The 24,706-nt window shown below is 46.5% G+C and overlaps 1 protein-coding gene across 3 annotated transcripts in view; it reads left to right on the top strand.

Moving 5' to 3' along the window:
- LIMD1 (LIM domains containing 1) overlaps positions 1-24,706 on the top strand; it is a 110,868-nt gene that overhangs the window by 80,158 nt on the left and 6,004 nt on the right. For all 3 annotated transcript variants that reach the window (XM_038766362.1, XM_038766354.1, XM_038766372.1), the window contains 4 exons: positions 2,025-2,126; positions 20,328-20,395; positions 21,565-21,627; positions 23,686-23,816. In XM_038766362.1, coding sequence (XP_038622290.1) covers positions 2,025-2,126; positions 20,328-20,395; positions 21,565-21,627; positions 23,686-23,816 — 364 coding nt within the window. The remainder of the gene's footprint in view (positions 1-2,024; positions 2,127-20,327; positions 20,396-21,564; positions 21,628-23,685; positions 23,817-24,706) is intronic.

The raw sequence follows: 24,706 nt of genomic DNA, 5'->3' as shown, positions 1-24,706 counted from the left end.
GCTAGGATCAACACGGTAGCAATTTGGATGGAGAGGAAGGGGCGGTTTCTAGAAATATTGAGAAGGAAGAACCGACAGTGCAACCTGTAAAGAACTGAGTCAAGAGCAAATTTTGAAGCATGAAGGATTGAAGCTGATGGAAGGATACCACAACCAATGCAAAGCTGAGATGAGAAAAATGAAAGAGCAAATGTTGAAGGCTGAACAGACATGCAGTTGTGTCCTAGAAAGCATGAAAATGGAAGTCACCCAGCCGACCCGGGAGTTGCATCAGCGAGACATGGCCATCGAGAGAGCCGAGAGGAAAGAAGGTGAACACAGGGTGGTTTGGGTTCAACTAGAACCCTTCAGGCAAGAAAACCGTCACCTTTCTGAGGCTCTGGAGAAGTTGGAGTCCAGTGTGTTTCGGACATCCGGCGCTTAGTACAGTGCCATATTTACTATTCTATTTATTTTGTTAATGATGTGCATTTAGCTTTAATTCTATTTGTTCTGATGACTTACCTGTCCACATGTTTTGTTTTGTTGTCTGTCTCCCCCTTCTAGACTGTGAGCCTGTTGTTGGGTAGGGACCGTCTCTATATGTTGCCGACTTGTACTTCCCAAGTGCCTAGTACAGTGCTCTGCGCACAGTAAGCGCTCAATAAATACGATTGAATGAATGATTTGGTGACAAACACATGCTCATTGAATAAGAGATGAGTCGACAATGATGCAAGGCTCCAGGCCTGTGAGATAGGGAAGATGGTGGTGTTGTCTATACTGATGGGATAGTTGTTGGGAGGAGAGGGTTTGAATGAGAAGATAAAGAGTCCTGTTTTGGAAATATTAAGTTTGAAGTGTTGGCAGGACATCCAGGAAGAGATGTCCAGAAGGCAGGAAGAAATGTGAGACTCCAGAAAAGAAGAGAGAACAGGGCTGGAGGAGTAGATTGGGGAATCATCCAAGGAGGGTTGGAAGTTGAAGCCGTGGGAGCGGATGAGTTCTCCAAAGGAGTGGTTGTAAATGGAGAATGGAAGGGCATCTAGAAGTGAGCTTTCAGGGGCTCCCACAGTTGGGGAGTGGGAGCAGAGGAGAAACCCGCGAAAGAGACTGAGTGGCTGGAGAGATTGGAGGAGAACCAGAAGAGGACGATGTTGGCAAAGCCAAAGATCACAGGCTTCAGGGATCACAGGTTTGAGTCCTAGTAGGGTGACTGCTCTTCATCCAGCTGAGGGAGAGGATATTGAGGAGCAGCGTGGTTTACTGGGTAGAGCACCAGCCTGGGAATCAGAAGGACCCGGGTTCTAATTCCGGCTTCGCCACATGTCTGTTGTGTGACCCTGGGCAAGTTACTTCACTTCTCTGTACCTCTGCTAACTCATCTGTAAATTGGGGATTAAGATTGTGAGCCCCATTTAGGACAGGGACTGTGTCCAACCAGATTAACTTGTATCGACCCCAGCACTTAGAACAGCTTAACAAGTACTATTATTATTATTATTATTATTATGATCCCTCTTCTCCAGTAGGAATTTCAGGGAAAAGCGAGGCCTGCCCTGGCAGGGAGCTGATTGAACTGGGCACGTTTGGATATACACTTTGACACTGACCTAAAAGAGTTGATCTCATTTGAAAATTCTGTGACTCTTACCATCAACCCGTGTAGCTGACCCACATCTGGTTCCAGAAGAGAAGGGGGTGGGCTGGAAGGAGTAAGCCCGTCACTGAGGGAGCATGGGTTTGGAGGCCGAGAGGTGAAGCTAAACAGGCTCTGAAGAGTGGAAAGAGTGAATTTGGGCATCTGGGACTCCTTGGATGCCCCCTCAGCCCCCCAGCCTCATCCTGAAAAGCACTGGCTCAGAGAGAGAGTCTTTGGGTCGCTGCTCTCATTCCAGGTGGAAATTCCCCCAGGGCACTTGAGAGCTCAGTTTCCCTAGGTTGCGTCAGAAGGAAACTGCCTGGATTTCTCCAACCTAACAAAAACTCATCCTTGCATGGTGAATTCCATTGGTGACGATGTTCTTTTTCTTTTTCTTTTCCAGGAGCATGTGTGAAGTGCAACAAAGGTGTGTTTGGAGCTAACCAGGCTTGCCAGGCCATGGGGAATCTCTACCATGATGGCTGCTTCACCTGCGGAGCCTGCAGTGAGTCTCTGTCAGCCTGTTAAAGGGAGGAGGAGGAATTATCTGACCCTTGCATAGAAAAATCACACCTCTCTTCTGATCCTTCCCTCTGGTCAAAAGAGGTTGTCAATCATATCAATCAAGCAATAGCATTTGAGCACTTACCGTGTGCAGAGCACTGTACTACACGCTTGGGAGAGCACGATACAGCAGAGGTTTTTTTTTTAAGGTATTTGTTAAGTGCGTACTGTGTGCCAGCACTGGGGTAGATGCAAGGTTGTCTCACATGGGGCTCTCAGTCTTAATCCCCGTTATACAGATGAGATAATGAAGCACAGAGAAGTGAAGTGACTTTCCCAAGGTCACACAGAATACAAGTGGCAGAGTTGGAATTAGAACTCGGGTCCTCCTGACTCCCAAGTCTGCGCAATATCCACTAAGCTTCACTGCTTCTCTAGGTCCACCAAAGCAGAATTGGTAGACAAGTTCCCTGTCCTCAAGGAGCTTACAGTTTATCATCATCATCATCATCATCAATCATATTTATTGAGCACGTACTGTGTGCAGAGCACTGTACTAAGCGCTTGGGAAGTACAAGTTGGCAACATATAGAGACAGTCCCTACCCAACAGTGGGCTCACAGTCTAAAAGGGGGAGACAGAGAACAAAACCAAACATACCAACAAAATAAAATAAATAGAATAGATATGTAAAATAAATAGAATAGATATGTAGGACCAGTCAATCAATCAATCGCAATTATTGAGCGCTTACTGTTGCAGAGCACTGTACTAAGCGCTTGGGAAGTACAAGTTGGCAACATATAGAGACAGTCCCTACCCAACAGTGGGCTCACAGTCTAAAAAGTGGGTACTTTTTTCTGAATGGGAGACCACCACCATGAATAGATACCAATGGTATTTACTAAGCACCCATCCACCGAGTGCTGTTTTCGGCCCACTTCCTTCACAAGATTGAAAGCTCCTTGGGCACAGGGGGTGTGCCTCACTTGTATTCCCCCAGGCCCTCTCTACAGTGCTCTTTATCCAGAAGGTGCTCAGGAAATAGTGTTGATTGATTGTAGAGCACTATACTAGGGCGGCCTAACAGTACTAGTGTAATGATGCAACAGAGCACTGGTGCAATCCAAAGCCCCTAGTGATGGGGAGACTGAATGCCCCTCCCTGAGAACCTCATTTGGGCCCTGAGGAGAAAAATGCCTGTTTATTCCCTGCCCCTGATTAGATCATCAAGCCTCAGGAAGCTAATAACCTCTCTGCCTCCCCCCGGCCCACCTGAAATAAAGCCTGATTGTGTATTGCCAGTGTAGATCAGTTACTGAGCGCTTACTGTATGCAAAGCACTGTACTAAGCACTTGGGAGAGCTTACAGTCTAGAGCTTGCAGTCTAGATCAGATGTGTTCCTTACTGCAAGAAACTTAATTGGTTACTGGACAAGGGAACGTACCTAAATAAAACCAGATACTCCAGATGTGTCAGACTGGAAGCAGTGCAGGCCTATGATTTGCCTAAAACATCTGGCTTAAAAGGCATGTAGATGGCTGACATATATATAGGGAGTGTGAATGTTCCTCTCTGTGCGTGCAGAAATGCTCGTACTGTGAAAATCCATCAAGCCTCCCAGGTTTTTTTTTTTCCTTTGAAGCACTCTGAACAGTTTTCAGGCAGGAGGTATTAAGTCCTTCTTTCCTAGAACCCTGCAAGTTGTTTTCCAATATCTCCTTAAAACTGCTGCGCAAGAAAAGTCTGAAACAAAATAATGCTGGTCTCCAGGTCAGTCTCATTGCTCACCTGCCCGGTTGTTTGACAGGCTTGGGGGAAATTCGTTCCAGGCAATAAAAACAGTAATGAATCATAGAGTTTCACCTGCGCCTGCCTGTTGAAACCAAGAGGTGCTGCTTTTGAACATTTTTCCTCTCTGTGAGCCGATAATAGTGGCCTGGCTTTTGTACCGGATGATTTGGATCTCCTGCCCCACTCCTCTCTCTGCTCCCTGACATCCTTCCCCATCTGCCCCTCTTCTCCCTGACATCCTTCTCCTTCCTGCCCCTCTTCTCCTTGACATCCTTCTCCTTCCTGCCCCTCTTCTCCTCGACATCCTTCTCCTTCCTGCCCCTCTTCTCCTCGACATCCTCCTCCCTCCTGCCCCTCTTCTCCTCGACATCCTCCTCCCTCCTGCCCCTCTTCTTCCTGACATCCTTCTCCTTCCTGCCCCTCTTCTTCCTGACATCCTTCTCCTTCCTGCCCCTCTTCTTCCTGACATCGTTCTCCTTCCTCCCCTCTTCTTCCTGACATCCTTCTCCTTCCTGCCCCTCTCCTGCTCCCTGACATCCTTCCCGTTCCTGCCCCTCTTCTCCCTGACATCCTTCTCTTTCCTGCCCCTCTTCTCCCTGACATCCTTCTTCTTCCTGCCCCTCTTCTTCCTGACATCCTTCTCCTCCAGGAGGCCTTCCCAGACTGAGCCCCTTCCTTCCTCTCCCCCTCTTTCCCCTCTCCAACCCCCATCTTATCTCCTTCCCTTCCCCACAGCACCTGTACATATGTATATATGTTTGTACATATTTATTACTCTATTTATTCATTTATTTATTTTACTTGTACCTATCTATTCTATTTTGTTAGTATGTTTGGTTTTGTTCTCTGTCTCCCCCTTCTAGACTGTGAGCCCACTGTTGGGTAGGGACTGTCTCTATATGTTGCCAGCTTGTACTTCCCAAGCGCTTAGTACAGTGCTCTGCACACAGTAAGCGCTCAATAAATACGATTGATTGATTGATTGATTGATTTGGAGGCATTTTCCGTGAACTGAAGGTGGAGAGAGTTAGGACCTCTGCTTACTGGGAGGACATTGCCAGATTGCCCCAGTTGGAGTAGAGGAGGGTCCTGGTGGGGAACCTTGCCCTTCCCTCCCCCTTCCTTAGCCCACCTATGCTGCTTTCCTCCATAGAGGCGGAGAGGGCATGGGCAGTTTCTCAGACAGCATCCTCAGGCCTCATAGTGGCTTTGCAGTGGTCCCCTGAGATAGTCTGGAGGGTCAGGTGGAGGCTGAGTGAAGCAGGGCGATATCGGGCCCTCTCCGGAGGTTGGTCAGGATTGGAGCGAGCCCGGGACTCTCCCAGAGGAGCCTTAGGGTGGAGAGAGATCCTAGTTGCCTCTGGTGCCACCCACCAGGGCTTGGATTGAAGAGTGATAATAATAATAATAGTTACGGTATTTGTTAAGCGCTTACTATTTGCCAGGCTGCGGGAGATAGAAGCACAAGGTCGATAATAATAATAATCAAAATGATAATGATGGCATTTATTAAGCGCTTACTATGTGCAAAGCCCTGTTCTGAGTGCTGGGGAGGCACAAGGTGATCAGGTTGTCCCACAGGGGGCTCACAGTCTTAATCCCCGTTTTACAGATGAGGTAACTGAGGCAGGGTGGAGAGAGATCCTAGTTGCCTCTGGTGCCACCCACCAGGGCGTGGATTGAAGAGGGATAATAATAATAATAGTTACAGTATTTGTTAAGCGCTTACTATTTTCCAGGCACTGTACTAAGTGCTGCGGGAGATACAAGGACAAGATTAATAATAATAATAATAATAACGATGCCATTTATTAAGTGCTTACTATGTGCAAAGCACTTTTCTAAATTCTGGGGAGGTTACAAGGTGATCAGGTTGTCCCACGGAGGGCTCACAAGCTTAATCCCCATTTTACAGATGAGGTAACTGAGGCAGGGTGGAAAGAGATCCTAGTTGCCTCTGGTGCCACCCACCAGGGCGTGGATTGAAGAGGGATAATAATAATAATAGTTACGGTATTTGTCAAGTGCTTACTATTTGCCAGGCACTGTACTAAGCACTGTGGGAGATAGAAGCACCAGGTCAATAATAATAATAATGATGGCATTTATTAAGCACTTACTATGGAGTCCGACTCCAAAGCCCGTGCTCTTTCCACTGAGCCACGCTCCTTCTGAGTTAAATTCACTGTTTTTGCCTCTGACAGCCCGTTAAAACCTTCCAGGAGCAATTCCAGTAACAGTAGAAGGAAGACGCCGATGGTGGCAACTGGTTTCTCCTTGCTGTTGCCAGACGGTCTTTGCCGCTTCTCGTTTGTAGCAATTGATAGCTTGAGGTCTTTGCTTTCCCTCCCCATCACCTGTTGAAGTCCCACGGAGATTAAGAAGCAGCGTGGCTCGGTGAAAAGAGCCCGGGCTTTGGAGTCAGAGGTCACGGGTTCAAATCCCGGCTCTGCCGACTGTCAGCTGTGTGACTTCGGGCAAGTCACCTCACTTCTCTGGGCTTCAGTTCCCTCATCTGTAAAATGGGGATGAAGACTGTGAGCCCCCCGTGGGACAACCTGATCACCTTGTAACCTCCCCAGCGCTTGGAACAGTGCTTTGCACATAGTAAGCGCTTAATAAATGCCGTCATTGTTATTATCATTATTATTATTAAAATGTCCCAGCTCCTCATCTAAGTCTGGTGAGCACACCAAGTGTAGGAAGCTGAGCTGGGCTACAGGAAACTGTTGGCAGGTCCCGGGGGATGGGAAAGAGGAACTGCTTTGCTTGCCATAGTGTAGGCTACATTTCTGGACACCATGTGTGGAATGCAATCTGCTGAGAAGCGGGTGCTTTTCTTTTTGTCTGTAGGAGAGGAGGGGGGTGAGGGAAGGAGAGTCAATCAGTCAGTCAGTAGTATTTATTGAGTGCTTACTGTGTGCAGAGCACCGTATCAAGTGCTTGGGAGAGTACAAAACAGAGTTTGGTAGACACGTTCCCCGCCCGCAAGGAGCATAAACTCTGTTAACCATGTTAGATCACGTGGAGCCCACAGCCCTCTGCAGAAAAATCCGTCAAAAATAGGCGACGATTCCTTCCAAGTGTTTTGGGGCTGGCAGAGCTTGAATTCTCACTGCTAAAGTAGGAAAGGGGAAATAAAGGAAAAAGCAATTTCTGAGAAACAGTGTGGTCTGTGGAAAGGCCACAGACCTGAGAGCCAGAGGACATGCGTTCTAATCCTGGCTCTGCTGCTTTGCGGCTGTGTGACTTTGGGCAAGTCACTTAACTTCTCTGTGCCTCAGTTACCTCATCTGTAAAGTGGGGATTCCACACCTCTTCTCCCTCCTAGTCAGACTGTGAGCCCCACATGAGTCCTGATTATCTTGTACCTACCCCAGTGCTTAGTACGGTGTTTGGTACATAGTAAGCACTTAAATACCACAAATAATCATAATATTTCTGGAGAGGCGGACTCTATTGTCCCCTGGATATCTGTGGTTTTGATGGTTTTTTTTTTCATTTTTCCCTTTTTATAGTTTGTTAAAGGCCCCCAATTCCTGAGATCTCCTGATGGCTCCCCAGGAGGCAGGGTGGCCAAACTCCATGGTGAAACTGCTAAATAATCATCCATCATCATCATCATCAATCGTATTTATTGAGCGCTTACTATGTGCAGAGCACTGTACTAAGCGCTTGGGAAGTACAAATTGGCAACATATACTAAATAATCCTCCCTGATGGCCTAGTAGAGATCTCTGTAGGTGTGTTTGGCCTGGAAGACAGGACTGGTTAACTTTTAAGATCCTTTCTGGAACAGTCGTTTGCAGTAATCACAGAGGAGCGCAGTTTTGAGACAGGACTGGTTAACTTTTAAGATCCTTTCTGGAACAGTCGTTTGCAGTAATCATAGAGGATCACAGTTTTGAGACAGGACTGGTTAACTTTTAAGATCCTTTCTGGAACAGTCGTTTGCAGTAATCATAGAGGATCACAGTTTTGAGACAGGACTGGTTAACTTTTAAGATCCTTTCTGGAACAGTCGTTTGCAGTAATCATAGAGGATCACAGTTTTGAGACAGGACTGGTTAACTTTTAAGATCCTTTCTGGAACAGTCGTTTGCGGTAATCATAGAGGATCGCAGTTTTGAGACAGGACTGGTTAACTTTTAAGATCCTTTCTGGAACAGTCGTTTGCAGTAATCATAGAGGATCACAGTTTTGAGACAGGACTGGTTAACTTTTAAGATCCTTTCTGGAACAGTCGTTTGCAGTAATCATAGAGGAGCGCAGTTTTGAGACAGGACTGGTTAACTTTTAAGATCCTTTCTGGAACAGTCGTTTGCAGTAATCATAGAGGATCGCAGTTTTGGGGCCCGAGCAGGATTTCATATGGGTGGTCCTTGCCTTAAAAGGTGGCTGTCCACATGGCAAATTGCTGATTTTTGGTCATTTGGTGGCTTGGGTTTGGTTTAGGTCGTTCCCTTCCTTGTCTTGCTCGGTTGGCCCGTTCATTCAGATTGCCCCACAGGCTCCTTGCCTTTTTTTTTAAAAACAGTACTTGTTAACCTGTTGATGGATGAGGACAGGCAGGAGTCCCACCGGTCACTGGGCCTGCGACCAGGTGGAAAAAGTGGGGCTGCCTTCTTGATGTGTCCTCAGTCCCTTTGTGGCCCGAGGGGGCTGGGTGGCCTAGCTACCTTCTGTCTGCAAAGCTGTGAGGCAATGGATTACACAGTGGCTCCCCGTACTAGGGAGCCGTATCCGATGTCCAGATGAGCCAGGTCTGGACTGCGAGCCGTTAGTTGCCGACCCCTGCCCGAGGCTTTTAAGACGGGAGACACAAAGCCAAATAAATGAGAAATGATTACGGGGGATCCCAGGGAGCCTTTCGAAGAAACCAGTAATTAGCCTGGATAGTTGGTCATCATGTCACTTGCTGACTGCCACCTTCACCTCTGGACCCTAAACTTCCCATCTCTAGGGCAGCATGTGTTGCTGGCCCCAGTGGGCTGCTTTCCAAGTGCTCTAGCAGAATGATGTTCACGTGTGAAGTCCGGGAATCACATTCAGTTTAGGCCAGTGTCTAGGCAACCAGATTCCGCCTAAGCTCCTTAAAGTTCAGAGACTGCCAAGAAGGAGCAGCTCGAGGGACAGCGATCCAACTGCTGTTTCCGTGGGGACTGAATCCAGGATTTAAAACATCCTGATCATTGTGGAAAACAACCCCGGGTAACTCTTGTCAGCTGCGTTGCAGTTAGGAATCTGGAGGAGAGATGCTTGGATTTTTAGCCTTTGGGACAAGCTGTGGATATCAGAATACCCCTGGCCAGGTTCTAAGGATTGCTGTTGCCTAGCTGTTACTAAGATACAAGCCACTGTTTGCTGTTGTGGTACAAACAGAATGAAAGGCAGGCACCACAAAAAAAAAAACTAAGAATACAGTGCTGGCACATGGTACTACTTCTGATGTCTGTGCGTGTTGCCATTGCATATGGGCTACAGGTTCCAGCTTTGGACATCTGGTTACTTGCCCAGCCCCATTAGAACAGGAACCCAGCAACCAGTTGGAGAAGAGGAAGAGCAGTGGATCAAGCTTATTCAATCTTTCATTCATTCAGTCGTATTTATTGAGCACCTACTGTGTGCAGAGCACTGTACTAAGCGCTTGGGAAGTACAAATTGGCAATATAGAGAGACGGTCCCGACCCAACAACGGGTTCACCATCTAGAAGGGGGAGACAGACAACCAAACAAGTAGGCAGGTGTCAATACTATCAGAATAAATAGAATTATAGCTATATGCACATCATTAATATAGTGATTATGTACAAATAAAATAGAGTAATAAATATGTAGAAATATATACAAGTGCTATCGAGAAGCAACGTGGCCTAGCGGGAAGATCATGGACCTGGGAATCAAGAGACCTGGGTTCATATCCCAGCTCTGCCCCTTGCCTGTCGTGCGACCTTGGACAAGTTACTTCTCTGTTCCTCAGTTTCCTCAACTGTAAAATGGAGATTCAATCCCTGTTCTTCCACCTTTTTAGATTGTGAGCCACATGGGGACCAGGGATGGTGTCTGATTTGATTATCTTGTACTTGCCCCGGTGCTTAGTATAGTGTTTGGCACATAGTAAGTGCTAAACAAATGCCACCATTATCAGGAGTCAGGATCCATGGGCCCCTTTTCTGGCTCATCACCGGTCGCCTGTCTGATCTCGGGCACGTCACTTCCTCGCTCCCATCTGTGAAACAGGGGTGACATGGGCCTAGGGCAGCTCACTGACCCAAACAGCAAGTACGGGTGTGAATGAGGTCTGAAATACAAGGGAAGCAGGAGCCACTGAATCCCACAGGGAGGCCAGCTTCCCACTCTGCCCTGCTCCTGCCTTGTAGCCTCCGGGCCCCTAGAAGCCCAATATCAGCGATCTCTCTCCCTTCTCCCAACCCTGAGTGCAGGGCCCTGGGACATACCCCTTTCCGGCGCCCCAGGAAGCCCCCTCGGGAGCTCTTCTGACACTGAACTGATCCCACAGCGTACATTTTGGGTGGATGAACGTGGTAGCATTCGTGGCAATGCTGACTGTTCCTCAGCTTTATAAAATGATTTGCTTAGGGACCAACAGTGATTAGGTAGCCCTAAACCCTTCTATCCCTCAGCCCGCTGCGCTTTCAGCCAAGACGGTAGATTCTTCTTCCTTCGACTCCCAGGGCCCACCTTCCCTCTCTATCAAAAACAATTTATGCACCACCAAGTCTCTGTTTCGCCCCGCATGAGGTCTCTGCCAAGGAACCTGGAAACCTACGACCCGTGGAGCCACCAGAAATCAAGGTCCTCGAACAGATTTACTTTTCCTTCCATCTCCTTTTCTTCTGAGGCACAGAGAGGCCTTCCCAGACTGAGCACCCTCCTTCCTCTCCCTCTCCATCCCCCTGCCTTACTTCCTTCCCTTCCCCACAGCACCTGTATATATGTATATATGTTTGTACGTATTTATTACTCTATTTATTTTACTTGTACATATCCTATTTATTTTATTTTGTTAATATGTTTTGTTTTGTTCTCTGTCTCCCCCTTCTAGACTGTGAGCCCACTGTTGGGTAGGGGCCGTCTCTATATGTTGCCAACTTGTACTTCCCAAGCGCTTAGTACAGTGCTCTGCACACAGTAAGCGTTCAATAAATACGATTGAATGAAAGTGACTTTCTCAAGGTCACATAGCATACAAAATAGCAGAGCCGGGATTAGATCTCAGGTCCTCTGACTCCCAGTCTTGTACGTTTTCCACTGGGCCACGCTGCTTCCGTGTTAGGTTTCCGTGTTCCTGCTTATGTTCTTATAGGCACGAGGTGAAGATTATTTTGTCATTTTAGAAGAATAATTTGAGGCAAGGGCCCAGGCTGGGTTCCTGTGCCGACACCGGCATTACTCACTGAGCACGATTTTGTTGACTTTCAGGCCTGGCCACCATCCAACAGGGAAAGGGCAGCAGTGTTTTGTGGACAGTGTATGCTTCCCCTGTCCCTGGTTCCTTCCCTCCCTCCTTATTTTGGGATTCCTGCCACATGGCACTGGAATGGTTGGACCCTCTGTGCCGTCTAAACGTTGGAAGTGATTTCTGGTAGTTTCAGAAAGGTCTGAATTTGGAGAAGCAGCCCAAAGCCTTTAGACCTGATGTAAAATGATGCTGGTTTTTCTCCGGGTGGTCGTAAGAGTGTGAAAGCTCGGTGAGTTTCCCATTTTCACTGCAAAATAAAAAGCCAGCACTCAAACTGCCAGCTTATTCATGATTTCTTGAATCTGCTTTGTTCCTTTGCCATTCCGCTAATGAATATTGATGAGAAAATGCAGCATATCACTTGGGGAAGAGAGAAATTTGAAAAGGAAGGTCAGGCAAAGTAAAATTACCAGTTGGGAAGGGCAGCTTTTAGAATGCATACCTAATTTTCACTTCTTTATCAGTTTTCCTTTTCAAGAGTCATTTCGAGAAGAGATTTGTGGTGTGCTTGAGTGACTAATAGTGGGTTTCTTTTACAAAATATATTGCAGTTCATTTCTCAGTGGGGTGTAAGCCTTCATTACATGTAATGAAAATCAAGCCTCGCATGGTATAACTCGCTCATTTTGTAATATTGGCTGTGTCTGCCAGGGGCTAAAAAGCAAGTCATATGAAGAAGGAAAACTGATTCTGGAAACCCTGTTTTTCTTAATAACAAAGCGATTGAAACCTGGTCCTCGATTCAGTGGGACAGAGATATTGATATTTGGTCAGGCGGCCTTCTCTTGGTTGGGACAGTCTTCATAGGTGGACCTCCTGATTGACCCGAGGGCTCTACCTGATTGACAGTTGTTGCCTGAGCATATTGGAGACTTTGCATCCCCGTGGGTGGAATTAGTGTGGAGGGACGGGGCTGAGAGCTGAAAAAGCCAGAAACACTCAATCAGTTGGGCAGGAGACCGATCTCAGTGTTCCCTAAGCAGATTCAGGCCAAAACAAGATGCTCTTCGCTCCAAAAACATATGCCCTTCCCCTGCACAGATATTATTACCTTGATTTTCAGTTGGTGTGGCAAAATTGGTTTGCCCTGTGCAGATCTGGGGCAAATATGGAGATTACCGGGGGAAAAAAGTCAGGGAAACTCTTAGCGCATTTCATGTCTGCTGTTGCGCTTTCCCCTTTCCGCATCCACTAGTCATGTCTTTGGTTTTGCAGATTCCCAGCACTTGCAGTGATCCGCTTTGGTTTAGTAAACACTTTTTTCTCTCCATGGTTGGGAAAAGGATCTCACTCAATAATCTGGATAATTCTGGCAGAGCAGTCACCCTGCAACTGAGCTCAGAACACCTCCTTGTATGATTTTCTAAAGATGGAATAATAATAATAATAATGATGGCATTTGTTAAGCGCTTACTATGTGCAAAGCACTGTTCTAAGCGCTGGGGAGGTTACAAGGCTATCAGGCTGTCCCACGGGGGGCTCACAGTCTTAATCCCCATTTTACAGATGAGGGAACTGAGGCCCAGAGAAGTTAAGTGACTTACCCAAAGTCACACAGCTGACAATTGGAGGAGCCAGGATTTGAACCCATGACCTCTAACTCCAAAGCCCATGCTCTTTCCACTGAGCCACGCTGCTTCTCTAAGTGGAAGTGAGAAGCAGAGTGACCTAGTGGATAGAGCATGGGCTTGGGACTCAGTGGGCCTCGGTTCTAATAGTAATAGTGGTGTTTCTAGACTGTGAGCCCACTGTTGGGTAGGGACCGTCTCTACCGTTGCCAACTTGTACTTCCCAAGTGCTTAGTACAGTGCTCTGCACACAGTAAGCGCTCAATAAATACGATTGATTGATTGATTGATTGTTAAGCGCTTACTATGTGCCAGGCACTGTTCTAAGAACTTGGGTAGAGGCAAGGTAATTGGGTGGACACAGTGCCCGTCCCACACGGGGCTCACAGTCATAATCCCCATTTTACAGATGAGGTAACCATGGTGCAAAGAAATAAACTGACTTGCCCAAGGTCACACAGCAGACAAGTGGCGGAGCCGGGATTAGAACCCAGTCCTTCTGACACTCAGGCCCGTAATGACTGTGCCAATTGCCTGCTGTGTGAGCTTGGGCGAGTCACTGAATTTCTCTATGCCTTAGTTCCCTCATCTGCAAATGAGGCTAAAATACCCATTCTCCCTTCCTCTTCTACTGTGACCCTCATGTGGGATAGGGACTGTCTGGATCTGCTTATATTGGATCTAGTACAGTGTTTTGCATTTAGTAAGTGCTTAACAAATACCAGAATTATTATTACTATTACTGGTCAGTTGCAGAGCCGAACAGGAGTGTTTGTTGAGTGGCCGCCTGATTCACCCCAAGTCCCGGCCTCGCTTGGTGTATGTGGTTCTTGGCGTGGAGGCTGCCCTTGTCCCAGGTCCCTAAGGGGGATGAGTGACCATATCCTCCCTTGTTATGGGTTCAAATTCCGACTCTGCCAATTGTCAGCTGTGTGACTTTGGGCAAGTCACTTCACTTCTCTGGGCCTCAGTTACCTCATCTGTAAATGGAGCTAGAATACCCATTCTCCCTTCCTCTTTAACTGTGACCCTCATGTGGGACGGGGACTGTGTCTGGATCTGCTTTTATTGGATCTAGTACAGTGTTTTGCATTTAGTAAGTGCTTAACAAATACCGGAATTATTATTACTATTACTGGTCAGTTGCAGAGCCAAACAGGAGTGTTTGTTGAGTGGCCACCTGGTTCACCCCAAGCCCCGGCCTCACTTGGTGTACGTGGTGCCTGGCGTGGAGTCTGCCTTTGTCCCAGGCCCCTAAGGGGGATGCGTGACCGTATCCTCCCTTGTCATGGGTTCAAATCCCGGCTCTGCCAGTTGTCAGCTGTGTGGCTTTGGGCAAGTCACTTCACTTCTCTGGGCTTCAGTTACCTCATCTGTAAAATGGGGATGAAGACCGTGAGCCCCCCTTGGGACAACCTGATCACCTTGTAACCTCCCCAGCGCTCAGAACAGTGCTTTGCACATAGTAAGCTCTTAATAAATGCCATTATCATCGTCATCATCATCACTGTGGGCTCGGCTGGCACTCCTGATGGGCAACAGCAGGTCCAGCTCACCCCGCTGTCCGGCAAAGAGCGGAGTCACCATCTTGGCTCCCCGTCAGCCCCTTCCTGCCTCCAAGGGTTGGAATGGGTGGGAGGGCCAGCTATTTTCTGCATCATGTTTGGCTGTGGAGACGAAGCTAATGGCTTCGCCGTCACAGTGCCGACTCTGTTATTGAGGGTCCCATCTGGCTCCAGGCAGAGCCAGAGTTGGCGTGCAAGCCATGGTTGGCCAAACCCTGGCCTAGAAGAGCCCAGCTCCTCACAGTTTCACGAAGCACTGAGCAACCCTCACCCCTATGACTTGGTCCTCTAACTCCAGCTGTCCACCAAACGGTGTATCTGGCCTGAAATTCTGAATATTCCTATTTGCTGGTGCCCACTAAGAGAGAAAGAGATAGGTGGGAGGGGAGGGAAGGAGGGAGAGAGTTTTGATCAGGCATTGTGCCAGGAAATGAGAGGACACGGTGAAATTTCCTTTCGACTGGAACAAGGGAGCTGTAAATGGAGTGGGACTTCAGGCTGAGATGGAAAAAAGCCAGGAATTTCAGCTGCGTTCTAGCAAGTAACACTCCACCGTTGGTACTGACAGAAAGTAGTCAGCTGCTCAGTTTCAGCCTTCAAAATTGTCAGCCTGACCAGCACTGCAGAGTCCCAAGCTTGGGACCGGCTGGTCTTTTCAAACTGACCTGGACAGTGAAGATTGGGTCCGGCCCCCCGGTTCGTGGCGGTTGTTTTTCCACGAATGGAACTTTTCAGGGAGCGTGGGATCACTCACACACGCGTACCCGAGGACAACATTTTAATGATATCTTCTTGCTCTGAATATTTTTAATAACTATTTCGAGCATTTTATGATGCGGTAGTTCGAACTTTTCTAGCCTGATTGTGCCCTCTGGTGTCCACCCACCTATCTGGAAATTGGACTACCATTCTGCAGTGGAAGTGACTTCGTTCTGCTTCCTTCCTGCTTCATACTAGCCCTTGTGGTGGTATTTTTCCACAACAGAGAAGTAATAACAGACTGCAGGCCATGGAAAATGATTTAGGTTTTAAGATAGGATTTTCTAGGATGAAATATTGGTTACATTTTGTACCGGTCAATAATACACACACTTTAGCATAGTAATCAGCCAATGAGGCTGCCAGGAAATTGCTAGACACTGGCTCTGTTTTCCCTGAAGGTAGTTTCATATAGATTTTCATAGCAAATTGTTTGTAGTGAGTATCTGGCAGTAGGCAAACTCTTGGTTTTGCTTAGCACGAAAGCACACAAGAAGGGGAAAGGCGTCAGTCAACCAATCAACATGGTGTATTGAGTGTGCAGAGCATCGTATGAATAGCTTGTACAGAAAAAGAAGAAGAAGAAGATGCCATTTTCAGCCTGTGAGGAGTTTCCAGTATGGTAGGGAATATTAACAGAGATGAAGTAAATCAGAATTAAGTAATTGTTAGGGAGAATGATATTGATCAATGGGGAGAACCAGCGAAAACCTAAGAATCTTTTGGAACCTTTCTGTAAGGTCGAATGAAAGGTTTGGGGGATTTAAAATATTATTTTAGAAGGAAAAACTGTGAATTTCAGGAAAGTCTTCTTGTTTGAGTGACTCTCCGCAAATTAATAAAAAAAAAATGCTTTCTCTTTATTTTCCACACCAAGACTAGTCAGTGGAAACCCATGCCAGATTGTTTAATATGACCCTAAGAATGTTTTATGTTGACTAGGGCTGAGGAAAAGAAGCCATATTCGGGCTAAGGCCTAGTTACTTAGATCCTACTGATAATGGGGTTTTGTGGTTCCCAGGTGAATTTAAGAATGTAGGTATCCTGGATGGTGAAGCCTGGCTGGTGTTCACACTGGGGAGGAAAAATGCCATTCAAGTCTGGAACTCCCATTTAGGCCTCAGATGAAATCATAAGGCCAGAAGGGACCATCTGTGTGTTTCCCCCAATCTGCCCTTCATCTCCAAGCTGAACTCAATCCAAACCAGTTCAGGCTCATGGCTATCTATCTTAGTCTAACGCTTTTCTGGGAAAGAGCGTTATATATGTATATACATAACGTAAATATGTATATATATGTATGTATATATATGTATATATGTTGTATATATGTATATATGTTTGTATGTATTTATTACTCTATTTTACTTATACATATTTATTCTACTTATTGTATTCTGTTAATATGTTTTGTTTTGTTCTCTGTCTCCCTCTTCTAGACTGTGAGCCCACTGTTGGGTAGGGACCGTCTCTAGATGTTGCCAACTTGTACTTCCCAAGCGCTCTGCACACAGTAAGCGCTCAATAAATACGATTGAATGAATGAAATGAATGAATGAATGAAAGGTCCTCCTCCTTTTCCTTCTCTTCTTCTTCGTCCTCCTTCCTCTTCTTTCTCCTCTTCCTTGTCTTTGTCCTCCTCCTTTTCCTCTTGCTGCCCTTCCTCTTCCTGCTCTCCCCCCTCTTCCTCCTCCTCTTCTCGGTGCTTACTTAAGAGCCCCACTGCCATTTATGAGAAAGTTCTTGAGAACTTATAGAGAGGGGTGAAATTTAGATGAGTTTGAAGTATCACCTCTGGTTGGAGTTTGCCTAAAACCTCCGCAGAGACCCAGCTTTCTGAAGGTTCGGTTAGTTGGATTTTTCCAGAGTGTCTGTGATTCCCCCAGGACCTCTCCACCCTAGAGTGGAGATTAACCACCAACATGACATTTACCCTACTGACTTTTCCCAGACTTTCAGAACTGGAGCCCCCAAGGTATTTTGAAGAGCGCTGACCATGACTCTAGCCCTTTTATATTTGTTTATATATCTTTGACGATACTATCTGTCTTTTGCTGGCATTTAACTTTGTCCTGCTTCCTCCTTTAAATTGTAAACTTCTTGAAGGAAGGAACAGGCTCTTGAACTACCTTTGCAACCACTGACATGGTCTAGTGGTTAGAGCATGGGCCTGGGACTCAGGGGACCTGGGTTTCTGATCCCAGCTCTGCCTCTCACCTGCTGTATGACCTTGGGCAAGTCCCTTAACTTCTCTGTGCCTCTGTTTCCTCATCTGTAGAATGGTGATTAAATACCTTTCTCTATTCAGAGGCCTTCCCAGACTGAGCCCCTTCCTTCCTCTCCCCCTCGTCCCCCTCTCCATCCCCCCCTTCTTACCTCCTTCCCTTCCCCACAGCACCTGTATATACATATATATGCTTGTACATATTTATTACTCTATTTATTTAACTTGTACATATCTATTCTATTTATTTTATTTTGTTAGTATGTTTGGTTTTGTTCTCTGTCTCCCCCTTCTAGACTGTGAGCCCGCTGTTGGGTAGGGACTGTCTCTATGTGTTGCCGACCTGTACTTCCCAAGCGCTTAGTACAGTGCTCTGCACACAGTAAGCGCTCAATAAATACGATTGATTGGTTGATTGATTAAACTGTGAACTGCGAATGAGAAAAGACTGTATGACTTGATTATCTTGTGTCTACCCCAGTGCTCAGTACAGTGTGTGGCGCAAATTCCGTGCTTAACAAATACAACTACCGTTGACTGACCATTCAGAAAGCATCGTCCGCCGTATAGATTTTGCAATGTAGTAGATTCTCAGCATCTGTGACCTTTTTCCGGCTGATTAAATTTCTTTTGCTCTCTGTGCGCTGGTCCTATCCAAGGGTGAAAGTTAAAATTGTATTTGACTGGAATGGCGACCAAAGCAGGCTCTGTGGGAAGGGGGCGGAGGTCACGGGAGGATGGCGGTTTTAAATTCCTAACCATTCCAGCAGAAACAGGCATCGCCTGAGATGGGAGGAAGGGATTTGGGGGGCACTGATCCAGCTCATCTTACCGTTGAAGAGGGCAAAGGGAATGCCACAGGTCACCAGGCCGGGCTGGGGGCTTGAACTGCCAGCGGGAGCGCAGCTGGTTTGCCATCCTGAAGAAAAGGAAAAGTCAACTGTTAAGAAATCACTTATACTAGAAGGTCTCACTGGCATTTCCTTTTTAAGTGGTGCACCATTCTGGGGATTCCAACTTACTTTCCCTCCTGGTCCTGCCGTTCCCTTTAAGCTACTGCTTAACCTATTCCTTGTTGGCTGAAAAGGTTGGCATAACCTCCCCCCCCCACCCAATAATAATGGCATTTATTAATAATAATGGCATTTATTAAGCGCTTACTATGTGTGAAGCACTGTTCTAAGCACTGTTTTGCCAACTTGTACTTCCCAAGCGCTTAGTACAGTGCTCTGCACACAGTAAGCGCCCAATAAATACGATTGATTGATTGACTGATTGATTCTAAGTGCTGGGGAGGTTACAAGGTGATCGGGTTGTCCCACGAGGGGCTCACAGTCTTACTCCCCACTTTACAGATGAGGGAACTGAGGCACAGAGAAGTTAAGTGACTCGCCCAAAGTCACACAGCTGACAATTGGCAGAGCCGGGATTCGAACCCATGACCTCTGACTCCAGAGCCCGGGCTCTTTCCACTGAGCCACGCTGCTTCACCCAATACCAGGCAGGGAACCCCTACCCCAACCTCCTCCCCTGGTGGAACTTGTAGGGTTGGTTCCTTTGTTCAGCTGGTGCAGTCGTGCAAGAGCAGATCCCTCACAGCCTGAGTTTCCGTGGTGTATTTCAGAAGACTTCCATATTTAAAGGTGTGTTTTTAAACCCGTCGGTTAGAGAAAACTGACAGAATTGCCACCGCAAAGCAATGATGCATACTACACATTTAAAATCCCCCTTGACAGCAGATGGCATAATTAAACTTGGTGACATACACCCCTTATCATCATCATCAATCGTATTTATTGAGCACTTACTGTCTGCAGAGCACTGTACTAAGCGCTTGGAAAGTACAAATTGGCAACATATAGAGACAGTCCCTACCCAACAGTGGGCTCACAGTCTAAAAGGGGGAGACAAAACCAAACATACTAACAAAATAAAATAAATAGAATAGATATGTACAAGTAAAATTAATAAATAAATAGAGTAATAAATATGTACAAACATATATACATATATGTTCAAAAACACGGGTTTCCTTGACGAAACAGCTTCTTTGGGAAGGAGCGTAGCCTAGTAGAAAGGGCACAGGCCTGTGAGTCGTAGGACCTGGGTTCTAATCCTGGCTCCCCCACTTATCTGCTGGGTGACCTTGGGCAAGTCACTTCACTTCTCTGCCTCAGTTATCTCCTCTGTGAAATGGAGATTAAGACTGTGAGCCCCAAGTGAGAAATGGTCTGAGACCAAACTGATTAGCTCGTGTGTACCCCAGCGCTCAGGGGAGTGCCTGGCACAGAATAAGCACTTAATAAATACCCTTCAAAAGAAGAAAAAAAGACGTGATTTAACTGCAATAAACAATAATAAAAAGATCTGACAGTATGGGGATTTGGAGGACACTGGGTCCACCCCTGGCTGAAGATAATATCGTTTATAGTGGTGGCTCTAAATATTTTAATCAGCACATAGTTTGATGGGTAGGGCAGCCCTGGAGGGTTGAGGTATCGGTTGTTGCATCTCTTTCGTTGGGGGTAAGTTTACTCTCAGAGCTGGGCTTGACTGCTGGTCAGCCAGACCATCAGCCTGCCCTACAAGGATGTTATAAACTCTCCGCCTTATCGCCGTGAACAGCAAAGCTCACAGGAGCCTCAAGAAGGAGGCATGAAAACAGCAGTTTATTGTGACTCCCCTCCATTTGGGTCCGCCTCAAAGCCAGTCGAGAACAGCTTTTGCAATTATGCCGATTGTTTTCTTGGTCGTCTTTCTCCCGTTTACCTACTTACCTCCCCCCCGCCCTTTCGCCTTTTCCTGTAGGTCGCAAGCTGAGGGGCAAGGCCTTTTATTTTGTCAACGGCAAGGTGTTCTGCGAAGAAGACTTCCTGGTGAGTGTAACTGACCTTTATACTGTTCTCGTCCTTGCCTCCCGCCTTTCCCAACAGCGGGACCCCACGAAGGAGGATGTTGGGATGAGGAGCACTGGAATGGGATATGTCAGTCAAAGCCAGAGATTGAGCCTTGTTTCTCGGCTCTCCCCCCCTTTGCTGCATTTTGCCTACAGAGGTGAGAACGCGGGCAGGCCAGGCTGAGCTCTCAGGCCCAAATCGGAGAGGTCAGGGATGTTGGACTGGGACCTGACAGTTCCAATGGATCCCCAGAATGTGGACCTGAGAGAGACTTCACTTTTGTACATATTTATTCTATTTATTTTATTTTGTTAATATGTTTTGTTTTGTTCTCCGTCTCCCCCTTCTAGACTGTGAGCCCACTGTTGGGTAGGGACCGTCTCTGTGTGTTGCCAACTTGTACTTCCCAAGCGCTTAGTACAGTGCTCTGCACACAGTAAGCTCTCAATAAATACGATTGAATGAATGAATGAATGAGAGTATAACGTTTGAGTTTTTGGGTTTTTTTAGTACTTGTTAAACACTTATTAGGTGCCAGGCACCAAACTACACCCTGGGGTAGATACTAGTTAGGTTGGACCTGGTCTGTGTCTCAGGGCTCACTATCTTAATTCTCATTTTGCAGACAAGGTAATCGAGGCACAGAGAAGTGAAATGACTTGCCCAAGTTCACACAGCACACAAGCGGTAGAGCCAGGATCAGAATCCAGATCCCTCTGACTTCCGGGCCCATGGTCTAGCCACTAGGCCATGTTGCTTTTCTAGTTGGTAGACATGTTCCTTGCCCACATGGAGTTTACAGTCTAGAGGGTTGTCAAAGAGCCGTTGTCAACCCGGGTCACCCCTCAGTTATCTCTCCCCGTGTGGTCGCCGCTCCTCCCTTTAGCTTCCCTGGTCCGAGAAATGCCGGGGGCTTTGCCAGAAAGAGACGGCCATTTACATCATGTTAATAAATAATTTTTAGGCGGGGTTGGAGAATTATTAACAAATTTATTCAGTGGCGGGGAAAAATTCAAGTCAAAAGTGGTGGCAGGGAAACCTTGTCAATGAGAGATCCCTGCTATCATCACCCTGTCACATCCCCTTCCTTCCTTCAGCCCCAGGCCCACCTGCCGCAGGTTCAAACCGCTTTCTTTTCCCCTTTGCAGTATTCTGGTTTCCAGCAGTCAGCTGACCGGTGCTTTGTTTGCGGACATTTGATAATGGATATGGTAAGTGGTGTCCCCCAAACAAAGGGGCATGTAGAAAGACATACCCAGAGTCAAAGATATAATAGTAGTTGAGGCCAGCATTTCCTGACTCAGTTTGCAGTTCTTCTTAAAGGGTACAATGTGGACTAACCCAATTCTCTGGCACCCCGGAGTTCTGCGGTTCCCAGGAGACAGCTTCATTCTAGTTTTTCTGGTGGGAAAATGCACTTTCAGATGCCGTGGGGGAAGGCTGGGCTGACTGAGCCTCAGAGCATCTTGTTGGCTGGGGGCATCCGATCGGGAAAGGCTGATCCCTCCTTCCCTCGAGAGGTCAGTTCTGCCCTACCGCAGGAGAAATCATTATAGTCATCATTAATTTTCATAGAATGCCTCCTTTCCCTCGGAGTAATGGAGCTCTGGCTTTTTATTTGAATCAGCAGCCCACAGGTTTCACTCAGTCCCCAGAGGGGGCTGGTATAAGGGTTAACACGGTTCCCGTGTTGGGAAACCCAATCAATCAATCAATCAATCATATTTATTGAGCGCTTGCTGTGTGCAGAGCACTGTAGGGTGTCTTCATTTTGAGTTCCGTCTGTTCCCTGAAATGTAGGGGGATGAGTTCCTGAGGTGGCCTGCGTTGCAGAGAGATCTTGTTATATGTAGGCCTTAAGGTTATATGTGGTAAACACTGTAAAATCAGTTGCGTCTTCTGGGGTTTAGAGAGCTCCGGAGAGCCTGATTATGTTGTGCAAAATGCCCCGCAACTCCCCTTTAATCACTTTTGTGGATTCTTCTACGGGCCATTTCATAGACTAAGGAGCCTGGGAAGGGCCGCAAGAAATCATCTTCCCAAACCTGCTCTTCTGAACAGAACAGTGTTCCCACCCTACCAGAAAGAAAGCTGTCCACTCTGCATTTTAAAATCTCCACAACCTCCCCTAACAATATCCCCTCGGACGTTCTTCACAAATCCAACCTGAATCCCTCCTGCTGTAATTGCAAGTCCGTCTCTTCTTGTTCTGTTCTCAGGAGAGATATTTTGCTTAAACCCTCCTCCTGCAGACTTTTGATGACTATTATTAAATCTCCCTGCTTCTTTTTTCTGGACTAACCTCCCCTTCCTAATAGAGCCCCTATGGGACTATTTCCCTAAATGTGCGTTCTGATGGATTCTCTCCAAATTATCTTCACCTCACTTTGTTGTGAGGTCCTCTGTACAGTCTCATCATCTCCTTCTTTTTGGTATTTCTTAAGTGCTTACTGTATGCCAAGCACTACTAAACATGTGATGTACTTGGAACTGTAAGTTTTGAGATAGACACAAGATATTGTACTTGTACATATTTACTATTCTATTTATTTTGTTAAGGATGTGCATCTAGCTTTAATTCTATTTGTTCTGACGACTTGACACCTGTCCATATGTTTTGTTTTGTTGTCTGTCTCCCCCTTCTAGACTGTGAGCCTGTTGTTGGGTAGGGACCGTCTCTATATGTTGCCAACTTGTACTTCCAAGTGCTTAGTCCAGTGCTCTGCACACAGTAAGTGCTCAATAAATATGATTGAATGAATGTACTTGGAACTGTAAGTGTTGGGATAGATACGAGATATTTTACTTGTACATATTTACTATTCTATTTATTTTGTTAATGATGTGCATCTAGCTTTAATTCTATTTTTTTGGACCACTTGACACCTGTCCACATGTTTTATTTTGTTATCTGTCTCCCCCTTCTAGACTGTGAGCCCGTTGTTGGGTAAGGACCGTCTCTATATGTTGCCAACTTGTACTTCACAGTGCTCTGCACACAGTAAGCGCTCAATAAATATGAATGAACGAATGAAGAATAATCAAGCTGGACACAGTCCCTGCCCCACATAGGGTTCAGAATCTGAGAAGGAAGGAGAACAGGTATCAAACCCTCGTTTCACAGATGAGGAAATTCAGGCCCAAGTTCACACAGCGCACAAGTGGCGGAGCTGGGATTAAAACCCAGGTCCTCTTTCTCCCAGGCCTGCGCTCTTCGTCTTAGACCACTCTGCTTCTCATATTTCTCTCTCTCCTTGTCTTCTCCGCAGATCCTCCAAGCTTTAGGGAAGTCCTACCACCCAGGCTGCTTCCGCTGCGTCATTTGTAATGAGTGTCTGGATGGAGTGCCCTTCACCGTTGACTCGGAGAACAAGATCTACTGCGTCAAAGATTACCACAAGTAAGGACATACTAGGAACCGGGTCCATGGCTTGGAGGATTTCATCAGATTGAGAAACAGACTGGGCCAAGCATTAGAAACTCTCTTTTCACCCTATGTGCCAAGTTGGCCGACTAATAATAACTATAGTCACTGTAGTATTTGCTAAACGCTTACTGTGTGTCCAGCGCTGGAGTAGATACAAGATAATCAGGACAGTCAGGTCCCATAGGAGGTTCACAGTTTGAGGGAGAACAGATATTGAATTCCTATTTTTCAGATGAGGGAACTGAGGCATAGAGAGGTTAAGTGACTTGTCACACAGCACACAAGTGGCAGAGCTAGGATTAGAACCCAAGTCTTCTAGACTGTGAGCCCACAGTTGGGTAGGGACCGTCTCTATATGTTGCCAACTTGTACTTCCCAAGCGCTTAGTACAGTGCTCTGCACACAGTAAGCGCTCAATAAATACGATTGTATGAAGTCCTCTGATTCCCAGGTCCATGCTCTTTCCATTAGGCCACGCTGCTTCTCTGTGAAGCATGTAGTTAAATTATTGCCCAGTTTGGAGTGGAAGTGACGGTAATAAGTCATTCACAGGGTCCATGAATAATAGTAATAATAGTAATAACATCATCAACGTCATCAATCGTATTTATTGAGCACTTACTGTGTGCAGAGCAGTGTACTAAGCGCTTGGGAAGTACAAATTGGCAACATATAGAGGCAGTCCCTACCCAACAGTGGGCTCACAGTCTAAAAGGGGGAGACAAAACCAAACATACTACAAAATAAAATAGAATAGATATGTACAAGTAAAATAAATAAATAAATAAATAGAGTAATAAATATGTACAAACTTATACAGGGGTTGTGGGGAAGGGAAGGAGGTAAGATGGGGGGGATGGAGA

This window comes from Tachyglossus aculeatus, chromosome 2, assembly GCF_015852505.1.
Source record: "Tachyglossus aculeatus isolate mTacAcu1 chromosome 2, mTacAcu1.pri, whole genome shotgun sequence".
Classification (NCBI taxonomy): Eukaryota; Metazoa; Chordata; class Mammalia; order Monotremata; family Tachyglossidae; genus Tachyglossus; species Tachyglossus aculeatus.
Note: the sequence above shows the minus strand (reverse complement) of the source record. Positions and strands in the feature narration are given on the sequence as shown.